The 22,208-nt window shown below is 41.5% G+C and overlaps 1 protein-coding gene and 1 long non-coding RNA gene across 2 annotated transcripts in view; one reads left to right on the plus strand and one right to left on the minus strand.

Annotated features, from left to right (window-relative positions):
* The window catches only part of LOC137640521 (uncharacterized), a 42,511-nt gene extending 36,879 nt beyond the window's left edge, over positions 1-5,632 (minus strand). Inside the window, exon 1 of the long non-coding RNA XR_011044381.1 lies at positions 5,477-5,632. This is a non-coding gene — a long non-coding RNA (uncharacterized lncRNA). The remainder of the gene's footprint in view (positions 1-5,476) is intronic.
* A 1,878-nt stretch (positions 5,633-7,510) lies between these two features.
* On the plus strand, positions 7,511-20,681 carry LOC137641405 (uncharacterized). The gene is made up of 4 exons (XM_068373927.1): positions 7,511-7,634; positions 8,674-9,135; positions 10,949-11,197; positions 17,098-20,681. The coding sequence occupies exons 1-2, from the start codon at positions 7,620-7,622 to the stop codon at positions 9,019-9,021; spliced, it is 363 nt and encodes a 120-aa protein (XP_068230028.1). The 5' UTR covers positions 7,511-7,619; the 3' UTR covers positions 9,022-9,135; positions 10,949-11,197; positions 17,098-20,681.
* The last annotated feature ends 1,527 nt before the right edge of the window (positions 20,682-22,208 follow it).

Below are 22,208 nucleotides of genomic sequence, written 5' to 3' on the forward strand. Positions count from 1 at the left end.
TGACAAATGTCATATTGGCACTATCTGGCTTGACAGATGTCATACTGGCATGGCCTGGCTTGACAGATGTCATATTGGCACTGCTTGGCTTGATAGATGTCATACTGGCACTACCTGGCTTGATAGATGTCATACTGGCACTACCTGGCTTGATAGATGTCATACTGGCTACCTGGCTTGACAAATGTCATATTGGCACTATCTGGCTTGACAGATGTCATACTGGCATGGCCTGGCTTGATAGATGTCATATTGGCACTGCTTGGCTTGATAGATGTCATACTGGCACTACCTGGCTTGATAGATGTCATACTGGCACTACCTGGCTTGATAGATGTCATACTGGCTACCTGGCTTGACAAATGTCATATTGGCACTACCTGGCTTGACAGATGTCATACTGGCATGGCCTGGCTTGACAGATGTCATATTGGCACTGCTTGGCTTGATAGATGTCATACTGGCACTACCTGGCTTGATAGATGTCATACTGGCACTACCTGGCTTGATAGATGTCATACTGGCTACCTGGCTTGATAGATGTCATACTGGCTACCTGGCTTGACAAATGTCATATTGGCACTATCTGGCTTGACAGATGTCATACTGGCATGGCCTGGCTTGACAGATGTCATATTGGCACTGCTTGGCTTGATAGATGTCATACTGGCACTACCTGGCTTGATAGATGTCATACTGGCACTACCTGGCTTGATAGATGTCATACTGGCTACCTGGCTTGATAGATGTCATACTGGCTACCTGGCTTGACAAATGTCATATTGGCACTACCTGGCTTGATAGATATCATACTGGCATGGCCTGGCTTGACAGATGTCATATTGGCACTGCTTGGCTTGATAGATGTCATACTGGCACTACCTGGCTTGATAGATGTCATACTGGCTACCTGGCTTGATAGATGTCATACTGGCTACCTGGCTTGACAAATGTCATATTGGCACTATCTGGCTTGACAGATGTCATACTGGCATGGCCTGGCTTGACAGATGTCATATTGGCACTGCTTGGCTTGATAGATGTCATACTGGCACTACCTGGCTTGATAGATGTCATACTGGCACTACCTGGCTTGATAGATGTCATACTGGCTACCTGGCTTGATAGATGTCATACTGGCTACCTGGCTTGACAAATGTCATACTGGCACTATCTGGCTTGACAGATGTCATACTGGCATGGCCTGGCTTGACAGATGTCATACTGGCATGGCCTGGCTTGACAAATGTCATATTGTCACTACCTGGCTTGATAGATGTCATACTGGCACTACCTGGCTTGATAGATGTCATACTGGCACTACCTGGCTTGACAAATGTCATATTGGCACTATCTGGCTTGACAGATGTCATACTGGCATGGCCTGGCTTGACAGATGTCATATTGGCACTGCTTGGCTTGATAGATGTCATACTGGCACTACCTGGCTTGATAGATGTCATACTGGCACTACCTGGCTTGATAGATGTCATACTGGCTACCTGGCTTGACAAATGTCATATTGGCACTATCTGGCTTGACAGATGTCATACTGGCATGGCCTGGCTTGACAGATGTCATATTGGCACTGCTTGGCTTGATAGATGTCATACTGGCACTACCTGGCTTGATAGATGTCATACTGGCACTACCTGGCTTGATAGATGTCATACTGGCTACCTGGCTTGACAAATGTCATATTGGCACTATCTGGCTTGACAGATGTCATACTGGCATGGCCTGGCTTGACAGATGTCATATTGGCACTGCTTGGCTTGATAGATGTCATACTGGCACTACCTGGCTTGATAGATGTCATACTGGCACTACCTGGCTTGATAGATGTCATACTGGCTACCTGGCTTGATAGATGTCATACTGGCTACCTGGCTTGACAGATGTCATACTGGCATGGCCTGGCTTGACAGATGTCATACTGGCATGGCCTGGCTTGACAAATGTCATATTGGCACTACCTGGCTTGATAGATGTCATACTGGCACTACCTGGCTTGATAGATATCATACTGGCACTACCTGGCTTGATAGATGTCATACTGGCTACCTGGCTTGACAAATGTCATATTGGCACTATCTGGCTTGACAGATGTCATACTGGCATGGCCTGGCTTGACAGATGTCATATTGGCACTGCTTGGCTTGATAGATGTCATACTGCCACTACCTGGCTTGATAGATGTCATACTGGCACTACCTGGCTTGATAGATGTCATACTGGCACTACCTGGCTTGATAGATGTCATACTGGCTACCTGGCTTGACAAATGTCATATTGGCACTATCTGGCTTGACAGATGTCATACTGGCATGGCCTGGCTTGACAGATGTCATATTGGCACTGCTTGGCTTGATAGATGTCATACTGGCACTACCTGGCTTGATAGATGTCATACTGGCACTACCTGGCTTGATAGATGTCATACTGGCTACCTGGCTTGACAAATGTCATATTGGCACTATCTGGCTTGACAGATGTCATACTGGCATGGCCTGGCTTGACAGATGTCATATTGGCACTGCTTGGCTTGATAGATGTCATACTGGCACTACCTGGCTTGATAGATGTCATACTGGCACTACCTGGCTTGATAGATGTCATACTGGCTACCTGGCTTGACAAATGTCATATTGGCACTATCTGGCTTGACAGATGTCATACTGGCATGGCCTGGCTTGACAGATGTCATATTGGCACTGCTTGGCTTGATAGATGTCATACTGGCACTACCTGGCTTGATAGATGTCATACTGGCTACCTGGCTTGATAGATGTCATACTGGCTACCTGGCTTGACAAATGTCATATTGGCACTATCTGGCTTGACAGATGTCATACTGGCATGGCCTGGCTTGACAGATGTCATATTGGCACTGCTTGGCTTGATAGATGTCATACTGCCACTACCTGGCTTGATAGATGTCATACTGGCACTACCTGGCTTGATAGATGTCATATGGGCACAGCCTGGCTTGACAGATGTCATACTGGCATGGCCTGGCTTGACAGATGTCATATTGGCACTGCTTGGCTTGATAGATGTCATACTGGCACTACCTGGCTTGATAGATGTCATACTGGCACTACTTGGCTTGATAGATGTCATATTGGCACTATCTGACTTGACAGATGTCATACTGACATGGCCTGGCTTGACAGATGTCTTATTGGCACTGCTTGGCTTGATAGATGTCATACTGGCACTACCTGGCTTGATAGATGTCATACTGGCACTACCTGGCTTGATAGATGTCATACTGGCTACCTGGCTTGACAAATGTCATATTGGCACTATCTGGCTTGACAGATGTCATACTGGCACTACCTGGCTTGATAGATGTCATACTGGCACTACCTGGCTTGATAGATGTCATACTGGCACTACCTGGCTTGATAGATGTCATACTGGCTACCTGGCTTGACAAATGTCATATTGGCACTATCTGGCTTGACAGATGTCATACTGGCATGGCCTGGCTTGACAGATGTCATATTGGCACTGCTTGGCTTGATAGATGTCATACTGGCACTACCTGGCTTGATAGATATCATACTGGCACTACCTGGCTTGATAGATGTCATACTGGCTACCTGGCTTGACAAATGTCATATTGGCACTATCTGGTTTGACAGATGTCATACTGGCATGGCCTGGCTTGACAGATGTCATATTGGCACTGCTTGGCTTGATAGATGTCATACTGGCACTACCTAGCTTGATAGGTGTCATACTGGCCACCTGGCTTGACAAATGTCATATTGGCACTATCTGGCTTGACAGATGTCATACTGGCACTACCTGGCTTGATAGATGTCATACTGGCTACCTGGCTTGACAAATGTCATATTGGCACTACCTGGCTTGACAGATGTCATACTGGCACTACCTGGCTTGATAGATGTCATACTGGCACTACCTGGCTTGATAGATGTCATACTGGCACTACCTGGCTTAATAGATGTCATACTGGCACTACCTGGCTTGATAGATGTCATACTGGCTACCTGGCTTGACAAATGTCATATTGGCACTATCTGGCTTGACAGATGTCATACTGGCACTACCTGGCTTGATAGATGTCATACTGGCACTACCTGGCTTGATAGATGTCATACTGGCACTACCTGGCTTGATAGATGTCATACTGGCTACCTGGCTTGACAAATGTCATATTGGCACTATCTGGCTTGACAGATGTCATACTGGCATGGCCTGGCTTGACAGATGTCATATTGGCACTGCTTGGCTTGATAGATGTCATACTGGCACTACCTGGCTTGATAGATATCATACTGGCACTACCTGGCTTGATAGATGTCATACTGGCTACCTGGCTTGACAAATGTCATATTGGCACTATCTGGTTTGACAGATGTCATACTGGCATGGCCTGGCTTGACAGATGTCATATTGGCACTGCTTGGCTTGATAGATGTCATACTGGCACTACCTAGCTTGATAGGTGTCATACTGGCCACCTGGCTTGACAAATGTCATATTGGCACTATCTGGCTTGACAGATGTCATACTGGCACTACCTGGCTTGATAGATGTCATACTGGCTACCTGGCTTGACAAATGTCATATTGGCACTACCTGGCTTGACAGATGTCATACTGGCACTACCTGGCTTGACAGATGTCATACTGTCACTATCAGGCTTGACAGATATACTGACCACGATTCCTCTTTCCCACAAAACCTGGCCTATCCTATTGCTGCTTCATGTAGACGTGATCTGAATAAGTAGTAGTCATAAAGACCTCAAGTTTTATCATATCTAAGCAAAGAATTGGCAAAGGGACATTTAAAACACCAAGGAATTTATACTTCTATTAACAAAACGCTTCCGCGATCTGGTACAAGCAGCAATGGGTGTAATGAGACCTGAGAATTAGCCTAGTGAAAATCAGACTGATTTGATTTAGATTAATCTTTCGTTAAAAATGCTACAACCTGTTACTGCGATATGAACTACCCTTTAGTATATAGGAATAGAAAAGGCATTGAAATTGCAGGAAAAATAGAACACCTTCAATATCCTTCGTAATTGTAAAAAAAAAAAAATGTCATACATCCACTGCCCACACATATACCCATAAAACATCTCTTTGAAGCGTTCTAAAACAAAAATTGAGACCATGAAAATTTTGATTTTTTCATGACCGGTCCTTAGACGTTTTGCATTCACACAAAATAAATAGGTCAAGAATTGTCAATATTCATTAAATGAATTAAACTAATGGATAAGTCATCTCCTTGAAGAAACCTTAGTATATCCTAAATATATGCGTACTGTAGGCTCCAAGAGCCTTTAAATATGCACCCCCGAGGATATTCAATAAGCTCTCACTATACAAGTGAAAGACTGAAAATATTAAGGCTTCCTTCAAGAGAAAACTTGAGACTTTCTTACTCTCTATGTGCTTAAAGTAATTAAGTACCACAATCACCTTACCTCTTCATTATAGAGATATTAATAAAAGTCAATAAAATTCTTCACGATATATAAAAGCTGGACAATAGTCCTATTTTCACAGTTCACTCCACTAAAGTTAATACTTAATGGATAAAATGGCTGGAAACTAAGTGAAAACTGATATGTAAAACAACTTGAGCCAATCAGAGACTTCCAACAGATTCACTCTAGAAGGCAGACTCTGATTTGCTTAAACTTTTGTCTTTTGTCCAGAAGACTTGAAAGCTCTCAGCCCATTGGCTAAACTATATTTACAGGCAATTTTGACATTTTAAGGGAATTAGCGCCTTTTTCTATAGATTATTGACATATACATTAATACTGATAACTTGTACCAAATATCTTGGTATCAAATTACAAAAGACTGCTAAAGTAAGTTTTGATTGTTTATTATATAATTTTATCAATGAAATAAAAAATATAATGAAGAGAACGCTGCTGTTAAGTTAAGACAGAAAAATCAACTATTTACGAATATAGCAACCTGGACGTAAAAAGCCATATTCACATATATCAATATCAATATACACTTACCAACACATACATGCACGTATGCAATATGCAAATATATGCAGATTCCTTTTCATACACATTGGAAGAGAGTGAAGTATTAGCGGTAACTCTATGTCTAAGCCATATTTTCGGAGTGGAGAAACTATCCAGACCTGCACAATTAAGTTTTCCTATCAACTGCTAATTGTGATAAGCTTTGGCATGTTAGTAGGTTGGTCAGGACACCAGCCACCCGTTGGGATACTACCGCTAGAGAGTTATAGGGTCTTTTGACTGGCCAGACAGTACTACACTGGATCCTTCTCTGTGATTACGGTTCATTTTCCCTTTACCTACACACACGCTGAATAGTCTGGCATATATTTTACATATTCTCCTCTGTCCTCATACACCTGATAGCACAGATTACCAAACAATCTTTATAGTTTATGTAGATGTTTATTTTAAGGTTGTTGCTCTTCTTGAAACATTCTGTTTTCCCCTTTTCCTTTCCTCGCTGGCCTATTTTCCTTGTTGGAGCCCCTGGGTTCGTAGCATCCTGCTTTTCCAACTAGGGTTGTAGCCTAGCATGTGATAATAATAATAATAATAATAATAATAATAATAATAATATGGATCTGATGACCCTATTTAACTATACTAAAGGTAAATCCTTCTGCTGTCAAGAACTATGTAAATAAAGAGAAAATAAGCGAATCACAACAGCCATACGGAGAGGAAGAGATGATGATAATTAGAATTTCTTAATAAACGAGGGAGGAATAAAAAAAATGATATACGAAATGTTCGGAAATGGAAAAGGAAATCGACGAAATAGAATAAAGAAGATTGAGGGGCAGATGTAAAGAACAAATCCCTACAAATCTGAGTAGTTGTTCCGTGCCATAGTTGCAATTTTAGCGCTTCTCGCGCTAGATCTGGCGCGTTTCTCGTAAGTTTAGCTTGTTTTTTTCCTAGTTAGACAAATCTAGCGCGAAACTCGGCGCTTTTCCATCTGATAAAGTATATGATAAACTGACTGCATTTCTCTATCTTTTGACATACTGTATTGTATAAATTTCCGCTTCATCAATTATATTATAGGAGACTGCTCTCTCTCTCTCTCTCTCTCTCTCTCTCTCTCTCTCTCTCTCTCTCTGTTCCCAAACTATGTTGTAGAGTCTACAGTAAAGTCAAGCCATTGGTTTTTTTTATAATAATAATAAGGATAGGGAAGTGGGGAAAATGGGGAAAGGAAGAGTACCCTGGATACAATCCAGTTTATAGCTCAAAGGCAGGTACTCGGGATGGGAAAGATTAAGGAAATAGGGAGAAAGTGAAGTATAGGAGAAGAATAAAAGAAAGGGGCAATTGGTTTTGTTAATGAGGTTACTAATCCTATACAGCGCTTTAAAGAAAGGATTTAGCGTGTTTCTGGCGCTTTTTTTTTTTCTTCTTTTTTGGAAGCTCCTGTAGCGCGTTCTCAAAATCAGAAATGGCAACACTGTACAACCAGTGTTGTCACTGTTGTGGAGAAAGCAACGAGGAGCCTAGAATCTCCTCAACCCAACCTTGTATATTTATTTAAATGCCCTCTGCGTTGATAGTTTACCATTAAATTCAAGCGAAAATGAAGTTAATTGAGGTAATTATATAGCCGCACTGTTAAATAGAGCTTTATACATAGGTTATGTTGCAATAAGTGTAGTAAAAGTAACATGACGGGTACACACTTTACAGAGGGCTACATTACCTTATGTTTGTATACTTATTTTGGTCTTATTTTTTACTTAGGGTTGGCACAGTTTAACTGTTTTGTTTAATACCCATGGACATATTTTCAAGGGTAAGATAAGGAAAGATTAACTTTTCATACTTATATCTGCTGGATAATTATTTACATGTGTATACTAGATTATGATGTACGACCGTATTTCCAAGTAGGGTTGCAGCTTAGCTAGTAATGATAATGCAGTAATAAACAACGTATTTATGATATAATATGCTAAAAAACTTTTAGAGTTGATTGATATACCTGATGGTATAGATTTTGCCTTTCAAATTGTCCAATTTTTGGGGGCCTTTGTAGATTGGTAGACCAGGCCTTACTTGTACAGTAAATGAAGCTACAAATTGCAAAATTCGGAGCCTTTGTATATCAGCGCCCAGTTCCTCCTACTTCAATAAAAAATGAACATCAACTAACCTAAACTTTCCCCCCTAACCTAAACTACAAGCCATGTTCTTACCTACTTGCCTAACGGGGGCTAGTGACCCCCATTAGACTGCCGTATTTTAAGTCAGCCGTCATAATACATGCAGGTGGCCGCTATCATACATACACCCTCAAAATTCATCGTACTGCTTTAGAAACTCTCGTAAATTTCGAAAATAACCGCGGTATATGAAGACCCCAAATATTTCATTAATTCCATTAATAATTAGTAATATCTGCTCTTACTGATGGTTCATTGCATTACATATGACATATAATTCAGTAGAGAAAGAAATAAAACACGAAAAGAGAATGTGATCATACGATAATTCAGTATACGTAGTAAAATTAAATCGAACATGAAACGCAAATCAGATGCAGTCTGACTTTGTCATATTTGAATGGTGTAAGGCTGCTGATGGCTACTACTACAAATGTAATGGATGTGCATCTTTTCCATGAAACACAGGAAGAGGCCCAAGAAAATGTCGAAGAAACGGGCTTAACATTAGAACGGCTTGCCAAGCTCCTCAACCATGCGAAGGAGGCGAAAGAAATGTTGCAAGAGTGGGATGAGGATATGGTTCGTTCTATGCAATTCTGCAACAAACTCGATGAAGTCATGACTCCCTACAGGATGCTCTTCAAGCGAAAAAAGAAGCAGCGGCGGCAACTTCCGATCACAATGTTCTTCCAGCCTCGCAAAAAAGAGCCAGTTCCTCCTGCTACTATGCCTTCGGAAGAAATTGAAGAAGTGTCCCAGGAAGAAGTTGAAGAGGTGTCCCAGGAAAAGACACCTCCGTCTGAAGAGACGTAAAATACTATCATTGGCTGCACAGTAGAAGACATCATCAGCTTCATCATCATCATTTCTACTGTGCAGCAAATTCATCGCCATCATCATTCAAGTTTTTCTTCAACTTCTTTCGTGGTGAGTACAGTAACAATCTTTTTTTTTATACTACTTTAGTATTCTAACATTCTAATATTTGTGCCTGTTTTAGTTTAGGGTACTGTAGTACATGCATTAAGTGTTCTGTACATTAAAGGGTAGTTTGTTACCAGTACTACGTAAAGGGAAGGTTTTAAAAGTCTGAATATACATGTTATAACCTATCATAATTTTTTGTTTATTACATTTAAAACAACTCTCTCTCTCTCTCTCTCTCTCTCTCTCTCTCTCTCTCTCTCTCTCTCTCTCTCTCTCTCTCTCTCTCTCTCTCTCTCTCTCTCTTAAATTATCATTCGGTCATTAGCGGCAGTTTGTTATTGTTGATTAAACACCAAAAAAAAAAAGAAAAAAAATTGTTTTCCTGCTTTGCTACGTATGTAGGACTTTATATAGATACGGTAAATAATATTTGTAATAACATATTTACTAAAAGCTTTTAATATCATTATTTATCACTTTCATCATGCGCGTTTAATGCCTTCGTTTGTTTATTACGATCGAAGATGGAGCGTACAGTAAACGAATGGAAGGTTTCCGTTTCAGGCGGCGTCATTAAGAAAAACAATATATAAATGGCATTCATTTCATTTATTTGGAAGTCCTAAGAAAAATTAAGTAAAACATTGGTAATAACAAAATCATCATATAATCAATATAATCGATGCAAAAACTAACCTATACACAGATGTGTAAATGCGTTTGTTTCTTCATTATGATCAGAGATAAACGTAAACAAAACATTGGTTGTCATTTTTTATCGTGCTTTTTGGGCGTGTTTAGGAAACACATGATATAAAATCGCCTTTAATATTTGTGCCTGTTTTAGTCTAGGGTACTGTAGTACATGCATTAAGTGTTCTGTGCATTAAAGGGTAGTTTGTTAACAGTACTACATAAAGGGAAGGTTTTAAAAGTCTGAATATACATGTTAAATAAATACGTAAATATGGTGTCCCTACTTCGCGGATTTTCAGCTATCGCGGTCGGGTTTGGAACCTATCTACCGCGATAAACGAGGGTTCACTTAAGTATCAGTGAGTAACTTTAGAACCACAGAAGGTATTTCCCTTGTAAAAAGTCAATGTTAGTTGCAATGATTATACATTAAAAGAAAATAAAAGAATTTCCCCGTAGAAACATCTGCGGCTCTCGATGTGATATCGAATCTTCACCATTGGTGGTAGTAGAATCCGAGTGCATGACCATTAAGCTAATGTTATTTTTAAATTAACTCAATATTTTTTCAGGGCTATATCGAAAGCCATTATAATTTCCTTTGATAAAGCACAAAAAAGTTTAGCATCTGATCAAATGAAAAATATATAAGACTCGGTTAGTGTGAGGAAAAAAACGCAATCCAAGATATAGGCGCGTTTAGCATTGGCTACATGTTTGGCCTATTTCAATAACAAAGGTATGTGAGAATTTGGTGGAGTCACTCCCAAAGAGATTAAATTCTGTCATTGACAAATTAGGTTCTTACACAAAATATTGAATATATGTATTTATTCATATTCATTGTTGATGAATAAATATATATATACTGTATATATATATATATATATATATATATATATATATATATATATATATATATATGATATTCATCATCATCATCATCATCATTTGAATTAGCCCTAGTTACTGGACCAATTTTTTGTTCCTATAAGGATATTGTAGAACCAAAACCTTTCTTAGAATGTAATTTGAATATTGAGCTGTATAGAAATCTAATATGATAAAGGGATAGATTCCTTTGGAGTACTGAAATAATTTAACTCCTAATCCCCAGTTATCGAGAATTTCACGGTTCAAGGAGGAAACCACAAACTATGATGAAACATGAGGAGAAATTATCTACAGAGAAAGATTCAACAATGATCTAGTATTCTCTCCAGACACCAACGGACCCCAGTTCTTCGCACCAGATGCCACACATCACTGGAACAGAGATTATGTGCTCTTTGGACTTGTCAAGAAAGGAATGGGCATTGCTAGATTCCTCGAGAAGGTCAAGATTGATAGTGACAAACCTGTAGAGGTGAGTATCGTGTTGCATGGCTGTCGTTGTCCATAGCGTCACTCGAAGAAAGATGGTCCCTAGGATTTTAATGTTTATTTTCTCATGTTCTTACATCTGCCGTCTTCAGGGTAAAAAGATCAAGTAAAGGAAGTTTGTTCCGGCACTAGATACAAACCTTACGATGGTTAGCGCAAGGGAAGGCAGTGGGTTTAGCCAGCATTAATAAACACCGTCCCTTTTTATTTCAGCTTAGTGAAGTGCAGACATGTCTGTCTCCTCCTTCAACCCTAAAATAAATACCTTATCCATTTATTTTAAAAATTACCCTAAAAATTGAAAATATTTTCCCTTTTCATTTCTTTTTCAGGTTTGACTACCTGTGCGATCCAGCATGCGGGTTTGTCTTGGTATTGAAGGGATCCGGTGCTTTACTTTCATGTCCGTTAAGGAGATGTCTCCTCACGGTCTCTGTCCTGCGTGTAGAGGTCACACTTGCACTTAGTGGTCTGCGTGTGCGGAGTGTAGGGAGTGGTCGCTCTCCCAGTATAATAGATTTAGTTGGTGACGTAAGAAGGCAAAAAGGGATCTCTCCCCTTTGAGGTTAGCCTTGGAAGGAAAGAAACCTCGCCACCATTCTCCGTCAAATCAATCTCTTCTCGATGAATGTTCATTCTACTTCCCCTAGGAGTAGATTAAGTATGAGTAGCACCCATGTGACACTGGGATAACTTTACGTGTCTTAGGCCTCCATTGTTTTCCCTAGAGAAACAGTGCCGGCAGCCACAGTTCATCTTTTGTGTCCTTCCATGAGGCTCACTGGTTCTCCATGCAAGGGAAGGTTACAAGAGGTGTTGCGATTGGGCATTCGAAAGGAGCAGACATCCTCCCTATGGGATGAATTACCCCCCCCCCCCCCCTAGACTACGAAGGGAAACCTAATGAGTTGCTCCCGCTCAACCATATTGGCCTCCACTTATGCTCGCCCCGACGTTCGCTCTGCTTCTGCGGGCGGGCGTGAGCAGTTGCAGAAAAGTACTCCTCAGAGTTACTTGTCGGGAGATTCCTTCGGAGAGCCTAGGGTCTAGCTCCAGCTATGTCTCAAAGGCAATTCTCGGAATCGATACCTTGGCTGGGTTCGCCTAGCTGGAGGAGAGACGAAGTCAGCTGTTGGTAGGTTCGCCTCCAGGTGTTGAGCGACCTTCCCCTTCAAGGGAGGGTAGTTTCTTCACCAGGTGTTGGTCGATCTTCCCTTTTGAGGGAAAAGTCTCCTTCGCCGGCTTCTATTCCACTAGCATCTCACCTGTGAGGAGTTTTGCTGTCAGATGCAAAAGGGTTGATCGTCCCTCCCTCCCGCGGGAGAGACAGCCTTCTCCTGAGTGGTCTCCACCCCTCAGGAATTACTCCAAAGGGCAATGGATTCATCTACGCCCTGCTCTTGCCCATTAGAGCGCAGCTTTTCGAGGCTGAACAATGATGGTGTGCGAGGTGATTGCCGTCGATCCCTTTCCCTCATCATTGTGTCTATAAGACACAGCATAGCGCAAGGACGAGCTCTCGGGAGCTTTCCCCCCAGTTTGTCCTTCTCATAAGGAGAAACCTGATATGCTGCCTACCCATAAGCGCACAGCAACTGCCTGTTCTCCCTCTCCCTTATGGGAAAGGAAAACAACGAGACTTGCTCCTACCATAGATAAGGAGAGTAGGAGAGTTTCTCTCCTATACGTGTTAGCAAGCCAACGAGCTGACCAAGTTTCAGTGGACGAGTCTTGCGTAGTGTCGCGCACTCCACCATCTACCAAGATGGAAGGGCGAGCTCCTTTACTGGAAGAAGGCGAGTGCACTGTTCCTACACGCATTGCTTCCAGCAAGGTCCTTCATCCTGACGCGCTCTGCTCCCCACATATAGTCTCCTCATCTACAAGCACATGCGCTAACGCTACACGCATTGCTCCTTCTAGCGAGTCTTTTCATATAGACGCACACACTCTAGACTCTTGGTCTAGAGCAAAGGCGATCACTACCACTTCAACACGCGCTACCTCACCAACACGCGCTACCTCACCAACACTCACTGCACGCAGCGAAGAAATACAGTACTAGCGTTTTCATCGTTTATAAGGGATCTTGGTCTCGATTGTGAACATTAATCAGTGTTCTCCAGTCGAGTTCTGGACGCAACAAATCATTCGGGCTGTACCTGTATGTTTGTCCTACCTTGCCAGTCTGTATTACTGGCTCATATATGGACAATGGATTGAAGATACAGTACGTCTCAATCTTGCCTTTCGGAAGTAGCTGCGTGCAATTGGTCATTAGCAACCGGTTTCTTGCTCGACAGCCATCGCTAGAGAGATTCGCTATACATGTACTGTAATCCCCTCTTCCTCTAAGGAGTACTGGCCACTCTGGTATTACCATTCTGTAAGCATACTTATATAGCCAACTCCCATTGGGTTGAAGGCACTTGGGGGACAGGTTCCCCCTCCCCCCTCCCTCACCTACAGAGCAGTTGCTGGCAACTGGTTGCACTTCTCGATATCAATCATCAGATGTTTACTTGTTAGGCAATTTCTTGGCCCCTCTGGAGTAACCGATGAGAATTGACCTTCCGCTTGAGAGTCAAGGTTTCTTATTCCTCTTAGTGGAACTTGCCAACCCTTTGGGGGTGGGGAAGCATCGTTCACAATCCTTGGAAAGTGTTGGCTACCCTACTGGGTAGTCCGCTGATCAAGTAGCTTAAAGTCCATCCCATTTTCCGATAAGTCGGAAGGGAAGTTATTCCCTCGCAGATAAGTTGCTGGTACAACCCGTCTCCCGCAGCCTTAATAGCCTTTTATGAGCGAATGTCTCCTACTGTAGGAGCGCATAATGCTACCAACCAGGCTGTTGCAGGAGGTAGGTCGTATGGGAGTACTCTGGTCCATTTCACTTGGGCGTGAGCACAGACCCGAGTCTCGCGAGGAAGTATTGTGTAGGGTTGCATACCCATTCAACGAGCTCTAGCTAGGTGGGTGGACAAATTCCTCTGCATGACGGAGGTCTTAGTGCGATCTAGGTCGCCCGCTACTTTAATGGCAGAGGTAGATACTTCACGGAGCCAAACCTTGGTCGGTCACTGTACTCAAACAGAGGTACATTGTTCCGTTCACACTCTCACCCTCCTCTGACCCTACATCCGAGGGAGTGCGCTAACCTGAATATAGCGTATGAGTCTTGTGCAGAATGGCACACACCCTACCACCTAGTGAGATGGGTAGGCGAGGTCAGCCGCCTGATGAAGATGCATGACCCACTTCTGCCACGCATAGTGCTGTCTTGGTCGAGTCTTCCCATCGAGACTCACAAATGCAGGAAGTATCATCTGGAATAGAGACTTTATCCAGAGTAAAGACAAGTTCTACCTTGCTGGTTCGCTCGGCATGTAGGTAGAAGAGCACACAGGTAGGCTACATCTTACCTGTGCGAGCTGAGAAGGGTGTGACCTTAAGCACAACTTATCAGTCCTTGCCTTGTCAGCACTCTCCTCACAGTCGGTCTACTTTGCGAGAGGAACAACAGGTTCCTTTGCAAAGGAAGGTTGCTTTTCCTTCACAGGCCGATCGCTCAGTCAGACATGTGGATGTCTCCCACTTCCTTAATACTTAAGGATGATCATTGTAGTCAGAACTGACTTAAATTGGTATCAATAACCAACCTTTTTCTCTCCTTTAAACATAAGAAAAAATTCCAGTTCCAGTTTAGGGATCTGGAGAAAGCATATGATAGAGTTGATAGGGAAGCAATGTGGAATGTGATGAGGTTATATGGAGTTGGTGGAAGGTTGTTGCAAGCAGTGAAAAGTTTCTACAAGGGTAGTAAAGCATGTGTTAGAATAGGAAATGAAGTGAGCGATTGGTTTCCGGTGAGATTGGGGCTGAGACAGGGATGTGTGATGTCGCCGTGGTTGTTTAACTTGTATGTTGATGGAGTGGTGAGAGAGGTGAATGCTCGAGTGCTTGGACGAGGATTAAAACTGGTAGACGAGAATGATCATGAATGGGAGGTAAATCAGTTGTTGTTTGCGGATGATACTGTACTGGTAGCAGACACAGAAGAGAAGCTTGACCGACTAGTGACAGAATTTGGAAGGGTGTGTGAGAGAAGGAAGTTGAGAGTTAATGTGGGTAAGAGTAAGGTTATGAGATGTACGAGAAGGGAAGGTGGTGCAAGGTTGAATGTCATGTTGAATGGAGAGTTACTTGAGGAGGTGGATCAGTTTAAGTACTTGGGGTCTGTTGTTGCAGCAAATGGTGGAGTGGAAGCAGATGTACGTCAGAGAGTGAATGAAGGTTGCAAAGTGTTGGGGGCAGTTAAGGGAGTAGTAAAAAATAGAGGGTTGGGCATGAATGTAAAGAGAGTTCTATATGAGAAAGTGATTGTACCAACTGTGATGTATGGATCGGAGTTGTGGGGAATGAAAGTGATGGAGAGACAGAAATAGAATGTGTTTGAGATGAAGTGTCTGAGGAGTATGGCTGGTGTATCTCGAGTAGATAGGGTTAGGAACGAAGTGGTGAGAGTGAGAACGGGTGTAAGAAATGAGTTAGCGGCTAGAGTGGATTTGAATGTGTTGAGGTGGTTTGGCCATGTTGAGAGAATGGAAAGTGGCTGTCTGCTAAAGAAGGTGATGAATGCAAGAGTTGATGGGAGAAGTACAAGAGGAAGGCCAAGGTTTGGGTGGATGGATGGTGTGAAGAAAGCTCTGGGTGATAGGAGGATAGATGTGAGAGAGGCAAGAGAGCGTGCTAGAAATAGGAATGAATGGCGAGCGATTGTGACGCAGTTCCGGTAGGCCCTGCTGCTTCCTCCGGTGCCTTAGATGACCGCGGAGGTAGCAGCAGTAGGGGACTCAGCAGTATGAAGCTTCATCTGTGGTGGAAAATGTGGGAGGTTGGGCTGTGGCACCCTAGCAGTACCAGCTGAACTCGGCTGAGTCCCTGGTTAGGCTGGAGGAACGTAGAGAGTAGAGGTCCCCTTTTTTGTTTTGTTTTTTGTTGATGTCGGCTACCCCCCAAAATTGGGGGAAGTGCCTTGGTATATGGATGGATCTATATAAATGTTCATTGCACTCATTAATGTCTTCACAAGTACAGTTTTACATCGGTCACTGTTGTATCTTTCTTTAAACCCTTCTCGAGCAGTTAAATATTGTGAAAAAGTTAGTAAGTTAGGGAGCACTGTAATCAGATCTTTATCAGACGATGCGGAGCGTAAATTTGGGAATAATTGTTGGAATTCAGAATGGTTTTTGGTAATGTCTCCATTGTGATATTTCACTACATTGTCCTTACTTTTTAAATGGGTCTATACTAATGTTATTATGTTGAACAGGCTGACATAAATTGATCTATTTTTTACAATATTACTGATCAAGAAATACTTTGTATTTATTATCCACTTCTTCTCATATAGTTTATTTATGTTCTTAATTCCTAATCTCACTGTGCTATTTTTCTTTGTTTGATCCATTGGGCTTATAGCATCCTGATTCTTTTCCAACTGGGATTGTAGATTATCTAGTAATGATAATATAAGCAGGCCCAAGTAGCAGTGATGATTATGATAATGGTAATGATAAATAATGACATGAAATCATGCATTGATAGTAATATCTCTTTTGGCTGATAGAAATATGCACCAGGATATCTCTGCCTCTGTTTTTATTTTAATGAATCATACTTCACAATCCGTATTGTAATTGCATTAACAGTTAACTGTAACCGAATTGGATTTCAGAAATGTGTTTAATCTCTGTTAAAAAAACTTCTGTGTCCTCTTAGTATGAGGGATGTAGATTTAGGATGCTTAGGGCTTAGTTGTAGCTAATCTTTTAAGTCTCTTGTAAGACCAGAAATCTGAACTGTACTCCCTCTCCACAGATATGCTGCTGTTTATCCACATCTAAGAAAATTATCTTTGAAACTGACAGCTGCGTAAAAAAATCAAAGCAAGCAAGAAGATTCTACTGTATGTGAAGAAACAGCCATTTCTAATCTAGTTGAAAAAGTTTTGTCTCTTAATAGGAACAAAATTATTTCAGGAAGGAAAAGTTTTAGGGCCCTCTCTTTGCAAATGTAAAAGGTGACGAGAATGTAGATAGTCCTTGGAGGCTTGTATACAAGATACCAATATTTCTAAACTACCATAATTTGTTTAATAAATCTGTTTTATTTACTCTCTGATGGAGTAAAAGTTGAAGATTCATATTTCAGTGCTATAAAGTATAAATGAAAAAGCCGCGTGGGTATTTGTGCTAAATTCTACAATGCTCTTCACTACAATTTTTTTTCATTAAATTCCTTTCACATCATGATCAAATTGTACAATACTTAAGAATTAATTAAGCATTCCAGCTAGTTTTCCTAAACTTCTAGGCCCACCAGTGACTTGAGTGATAAAATTTCATTCGAGTTGGCCCTTTTGAGAAGATATGCACATTAAAACAATCTTATGTGTATAATACAGAAATTGTCTTTCACATTTGTGTCAAAGCAAATAAAATAAACTTGTGGATATATTTTAGACCCATCAATGCTCCCTGTTTGTTGGTATCCCTTAAATTGTTCTCTGATAATATACAGTTATTTCACTGTAGGTTTCCCTTAATTATAGTTCTCTTGCTTGAGGGTACACTCGGGCACACTGTTCTACTGTATCTTATTTCTCTTCCTCTTGTTTTGTTAAAGTTTTTATAATTTATGTAGGAAATATTTATTTTAATGTTACTGTTCTTAAAATATTTTATTTTAACCTGTTTCCTCTCCTCACTGAGCTATTTTTTGCTGTTGCAGCCCTTAGGCTTATGGCATCCTGCTTTTCCAACTAGGGTTGTAGCTTAGCTAGTTATAATGATAATGATAATGTGGGCATTTTGCTCAACCATCATAAAAGAGTTGACTGGGTGAGGTAAAGTAGACTGAGATGGTAAGGACATGTAAAGAGATGAGACGAAAACCATCCAAAAAGGAAGATGATGGATATGGGACTACCTGGTGGGAGAATGTTAGGTAGACCAAGATTACAATGGATTGACTGTGTGAAAAGAGATAAAAGGGAGAGGGGATTGAGCGAGAAAAATGCACTGGACCTAAGGAAATGGAGAAATTTGTTGAAGAACCATTACATCCTCCCCAAATAGGGCCAAGCTTGTAGAGAAAGAAAACAGTATTTGGGTATGTGAAAATTTCTCTTTGATAATATACTTGTCACATAAGGGATAATGAATCACTGGTACTCGACTGCTCGGTGTAAAAGGTCTAATTTGTTAAGTTTTTATATTCTGATGTCCATGATGGCATCACCCCAGAGTAATTAAAACTACAGTAGCTGTCTTATTCTTTTGCTGCTTTAATGTGGGGTCCACACTGTTGTAAATGCAAATGCTGCTTTAGGGATGCTAATCTTTCAAGTCCTTACTCAATTAAAGTTCAAGTGAATGTCTGTTTGTGACTAATAATGCAATACTGTAAAACAAACTCTCAAGTAATTTGTTGGAACATTTCAAGTGCATTTGATTTTTCTTGGGCATTTCCATGTAGGCCTATTCAAGTTTCATCTTGAGTGTAGATGTGCACAATGTGGGAGGCAAAAACACCTCATCTACAACTCTTCATTTAGAATTGCACCCCTAAACACAGGACATTTTTTCATTCCCTTTCCTTGGAAACCATAAGTAGAACATCTGTCTCAGATCTGAAATTTTTCACTTTACAGTACTCTGAACCTTTTTACATTCTTAACTCTCATCATCATCAGCTGTTTCTAGTCCACAGCAGGACAAAGTCCTCAGACATGTCCTTGCAATTACAGTATATATACATATGTCATCATCATCTCCTCTAACGCCTATTGACACAAAGGGCCTAGGTTAGATTTCACCAGTCGTCTATCTTGAGCTTTTTAATCAATACTTCTCCATTCATCATCATCTACTTCACACTTCATACTCCTCAGCCATCACGGCCTGGGTCTTCCAACTCTTCTAGTGCCTTGTGGAGCCCAGTTGAAAATTTGGTGAACTAATCTCTCTTGGGGAGTATTTGCTAGAATCTCCATTTCTACAGTATTTTGTAAATTATAACCAAACAGAAATTAAGTTGATACAGTATTATATTTGTTTTGTGTACAGTATTGAGTCTTCTGTGTTGTTAGCGCACCTTAATCAGCACACAGTAAGCATTAATACAGGGTCTTTGTAGCCTCCCTCAGTCACTTAGCTATAACCACTTTCTAATGTTACTGCATGTACATGAGTCGTGGTATAACAATGAAACAATATCCAACAGATTTTGTAGATTTGAGAACAAAGCCCTCAGAAGAATGTTGGGAGGTAAATGACAGGACAGGATTAGAAATGAAACTAGAAAAGAGATTACTCAAGTGCCATTTATGAATGAGATCATTATGAGGGGCAGATGGAGATGATTTGGGCATGCTCTTTAAACTCTCCAAGAGATTAGTTCACCAAACTTTCAACTGGGCTCCACAAGGCACTAGAAGAGTTGGTAGACCCAGGCCTACATGGATAAGGACTATGAAGCGTGAAGTCAGAGATGATGAATGGAGAAGCGTTGATTTTGAAGCTCAAGATAGGGACAACTGGCGAAATTTAACTGAGGCCCTTTGCGTCAATAGGTGTAGGAGGAGATGATGATGATGACTATACCGCCTTAGTTTCCTTTCTTCCATCTTGCTATCCAACATCTCATAACTAAAGTTATCACTCCATACTGCAACTATGGAGTTGCCCCCAAGATGTGCTTGAGTATTGAATGGCCAAAATTCGTATAATCATTAACTCATATTATTATCATTATCATTACTAGCTAAGCTGCAACCCTAGTTGGAAAAGCAAGGTGCTATAAGACCAAGAGCTCCAACAGGGAAAAATAGCCCAGCAAGGAAAGGCAACAACGAAATAAATAAACGATATAAGAAGTAATGAACAATTAAAATAAAATATTTCAAAAACATTAACAACATAAAAGATACTTCTTATATAAACTATAAACAGACTTATGTAATCAGTTATTGTGGAGAATTTTTATGTGTGTGTTCTGAGTGGGAACTTAGTCCGGGAAAGTCTCCTTATAACAGTTACATAAAGTTCACTTACTCTCGGGGCACAAACACCCTGCTAATACTTTACTGTCACAATTCACTAACCATCACTCTTAAATACAAAAGGGAAATTTACTGTCCAGAGGCCGGAGAACCCCACACGCAGAAATAGCAATAATTTATGGCCTACTCTAGCTTTGTCAGGTCTATAGTCATCTCATTCTCAGGCTCTGTTCCGGCTCCGTCCCAGCTACCCCAATGAGATGCTGGACAGGTATTTTACGTTAGTGTAATCAGACAAAATCCAAAATGGGAGCAGTGATGTAAAGTAGTTTAAAAGTTTAAAGATAAGGATCTTTACCTTCGAAGCAAATATATTAATGCAAAGTTCCTCGCTGTTACCACCTATAGACTTACTTAGGTTTTACTCTTTAAATATTCCCAGTTTAAACATTAAATAAATGAGGGAGCAAAAAATACTAAAGAGGTTTAAGTAACCTAATATTGATTTATTCACAAATTTACATTAAAAGAAAACGGTCATCTTAACAACACAAAAAATGGTATCAAAAGAAATGCAATTCAAATAATGAAAATGATGGGTTAGACACGTGGTCTGCAACAATCAAAAATCAAAATGGGGTCTGGCACGTGGCCCACGTGACCCAGAGACTATGCTAGTCTCAAACCAGAAATGATAACGGAAAAATATTTACACAATCCCACCGCACACAGTCCGAATAGTGTAAAAGCCAGGTTCCCTATAAAGTTAAAATTAGTCTAAGCTAAGAATTGGGGGAATAACTATGGCCATTGATGTAGTACCTGCACTCCTTTGAAGATTAGTCCTATGCCCGTGATGGCTGTTGACCTGGTTGCACTTTGTACTTTGCACTCTTGCCTGGCTCACCCCAAGAATCCTCGTTTGTGGTAATTAAGGTTCCCAGGTTCCACTCCTTCACTGTCTCCAGCCGGCAGCCACAGGACTCCTTGGTGAGTCACGTTTTGGAAGAGGGGGAAGGGGGTGAGCCAGAGGTGCACGGCTTAACTGACCGGGCCAGTCAGTCGGTCACGACAGATTCCCTACTGAATGGGAGATAAAAGCTTGTCCCATCAGACTTTTGCCACCGCAAACTCAAAAATTTGCTCATTTCTCATCTCTTGATGAGGCAGTTAGGAGCTATGCAGCCTTGCTGCGCCTGACGAGCGGATGGGCCGAGCACAAATTCCCCCATTTAGTCCAAAGGTTCCCACGAAGACCACTTACCGCCATCATTCGTGTGTCACAGGGGGCCAGTTACCCCCAAATATTACGACAATTGCAAGGTAAACCCGCCTTGTTGACGTCCGATGAACGAGCCTTTATCGGACAACGGAATCCCTATATTGACAATAACGGTGTTCTAAGAGGTCGATCCCGCCTCAGTGATGCACCCCCGGAGTCCGGCTACATGGACCCCATTTTCCTAGAGTCCCACTGTGCTCTCTGGAAACTTATTGTTGAGCATTGGCATGAAGTGCTGCTGCACTGTAACACCTCCACTCTTCTTGTTCACTTGCGCAAGGAATTTTGGGTTCCCCGAATGCGCCAGCAAGTGAAGAAGATTCTCAAACGGTGCATACATTGCAAAAGAGTACAAGGCCAGCCGTACCCAACCCCACCGTTAGCGCCAGTCCACCCTAACCGCCTCAATGCTGAGGTCCCTTTCAGAGTAACTGGACTGGACTACACTGGCGGCTTCAAGGTACATCATTCACATGTGGACATGGTGTACGTACTGCTGTTTACCTGCGCTGCCACGCGGGCGGTAGCTTTAGAAACTACTACTTCCTTGACAGTTGTGGAACTAGTCCAAGCGATACGAAGGTTCGCTGCCCGATTTGGGATGCCCCAGTGCCTTATGTCTGACAATGCCTCAACCTTTCAAGC

Source organism: Palaemon carinicauda, chromosome 5 (genome assembly GCF_036898095.1).
Source record: "Palaemon carinicauda isolate YSFRI2023 chromosome 5, ASM3689809v2, whole genome shotgun sequence".
NCBI classification, from domain to species: domain Eukaryota; kingdom Metazoa; phylum Arthropoda; class Malacostraca; order Decapoda; family Palaemonidae; genus Palaemon; species Palaemon carinicauda.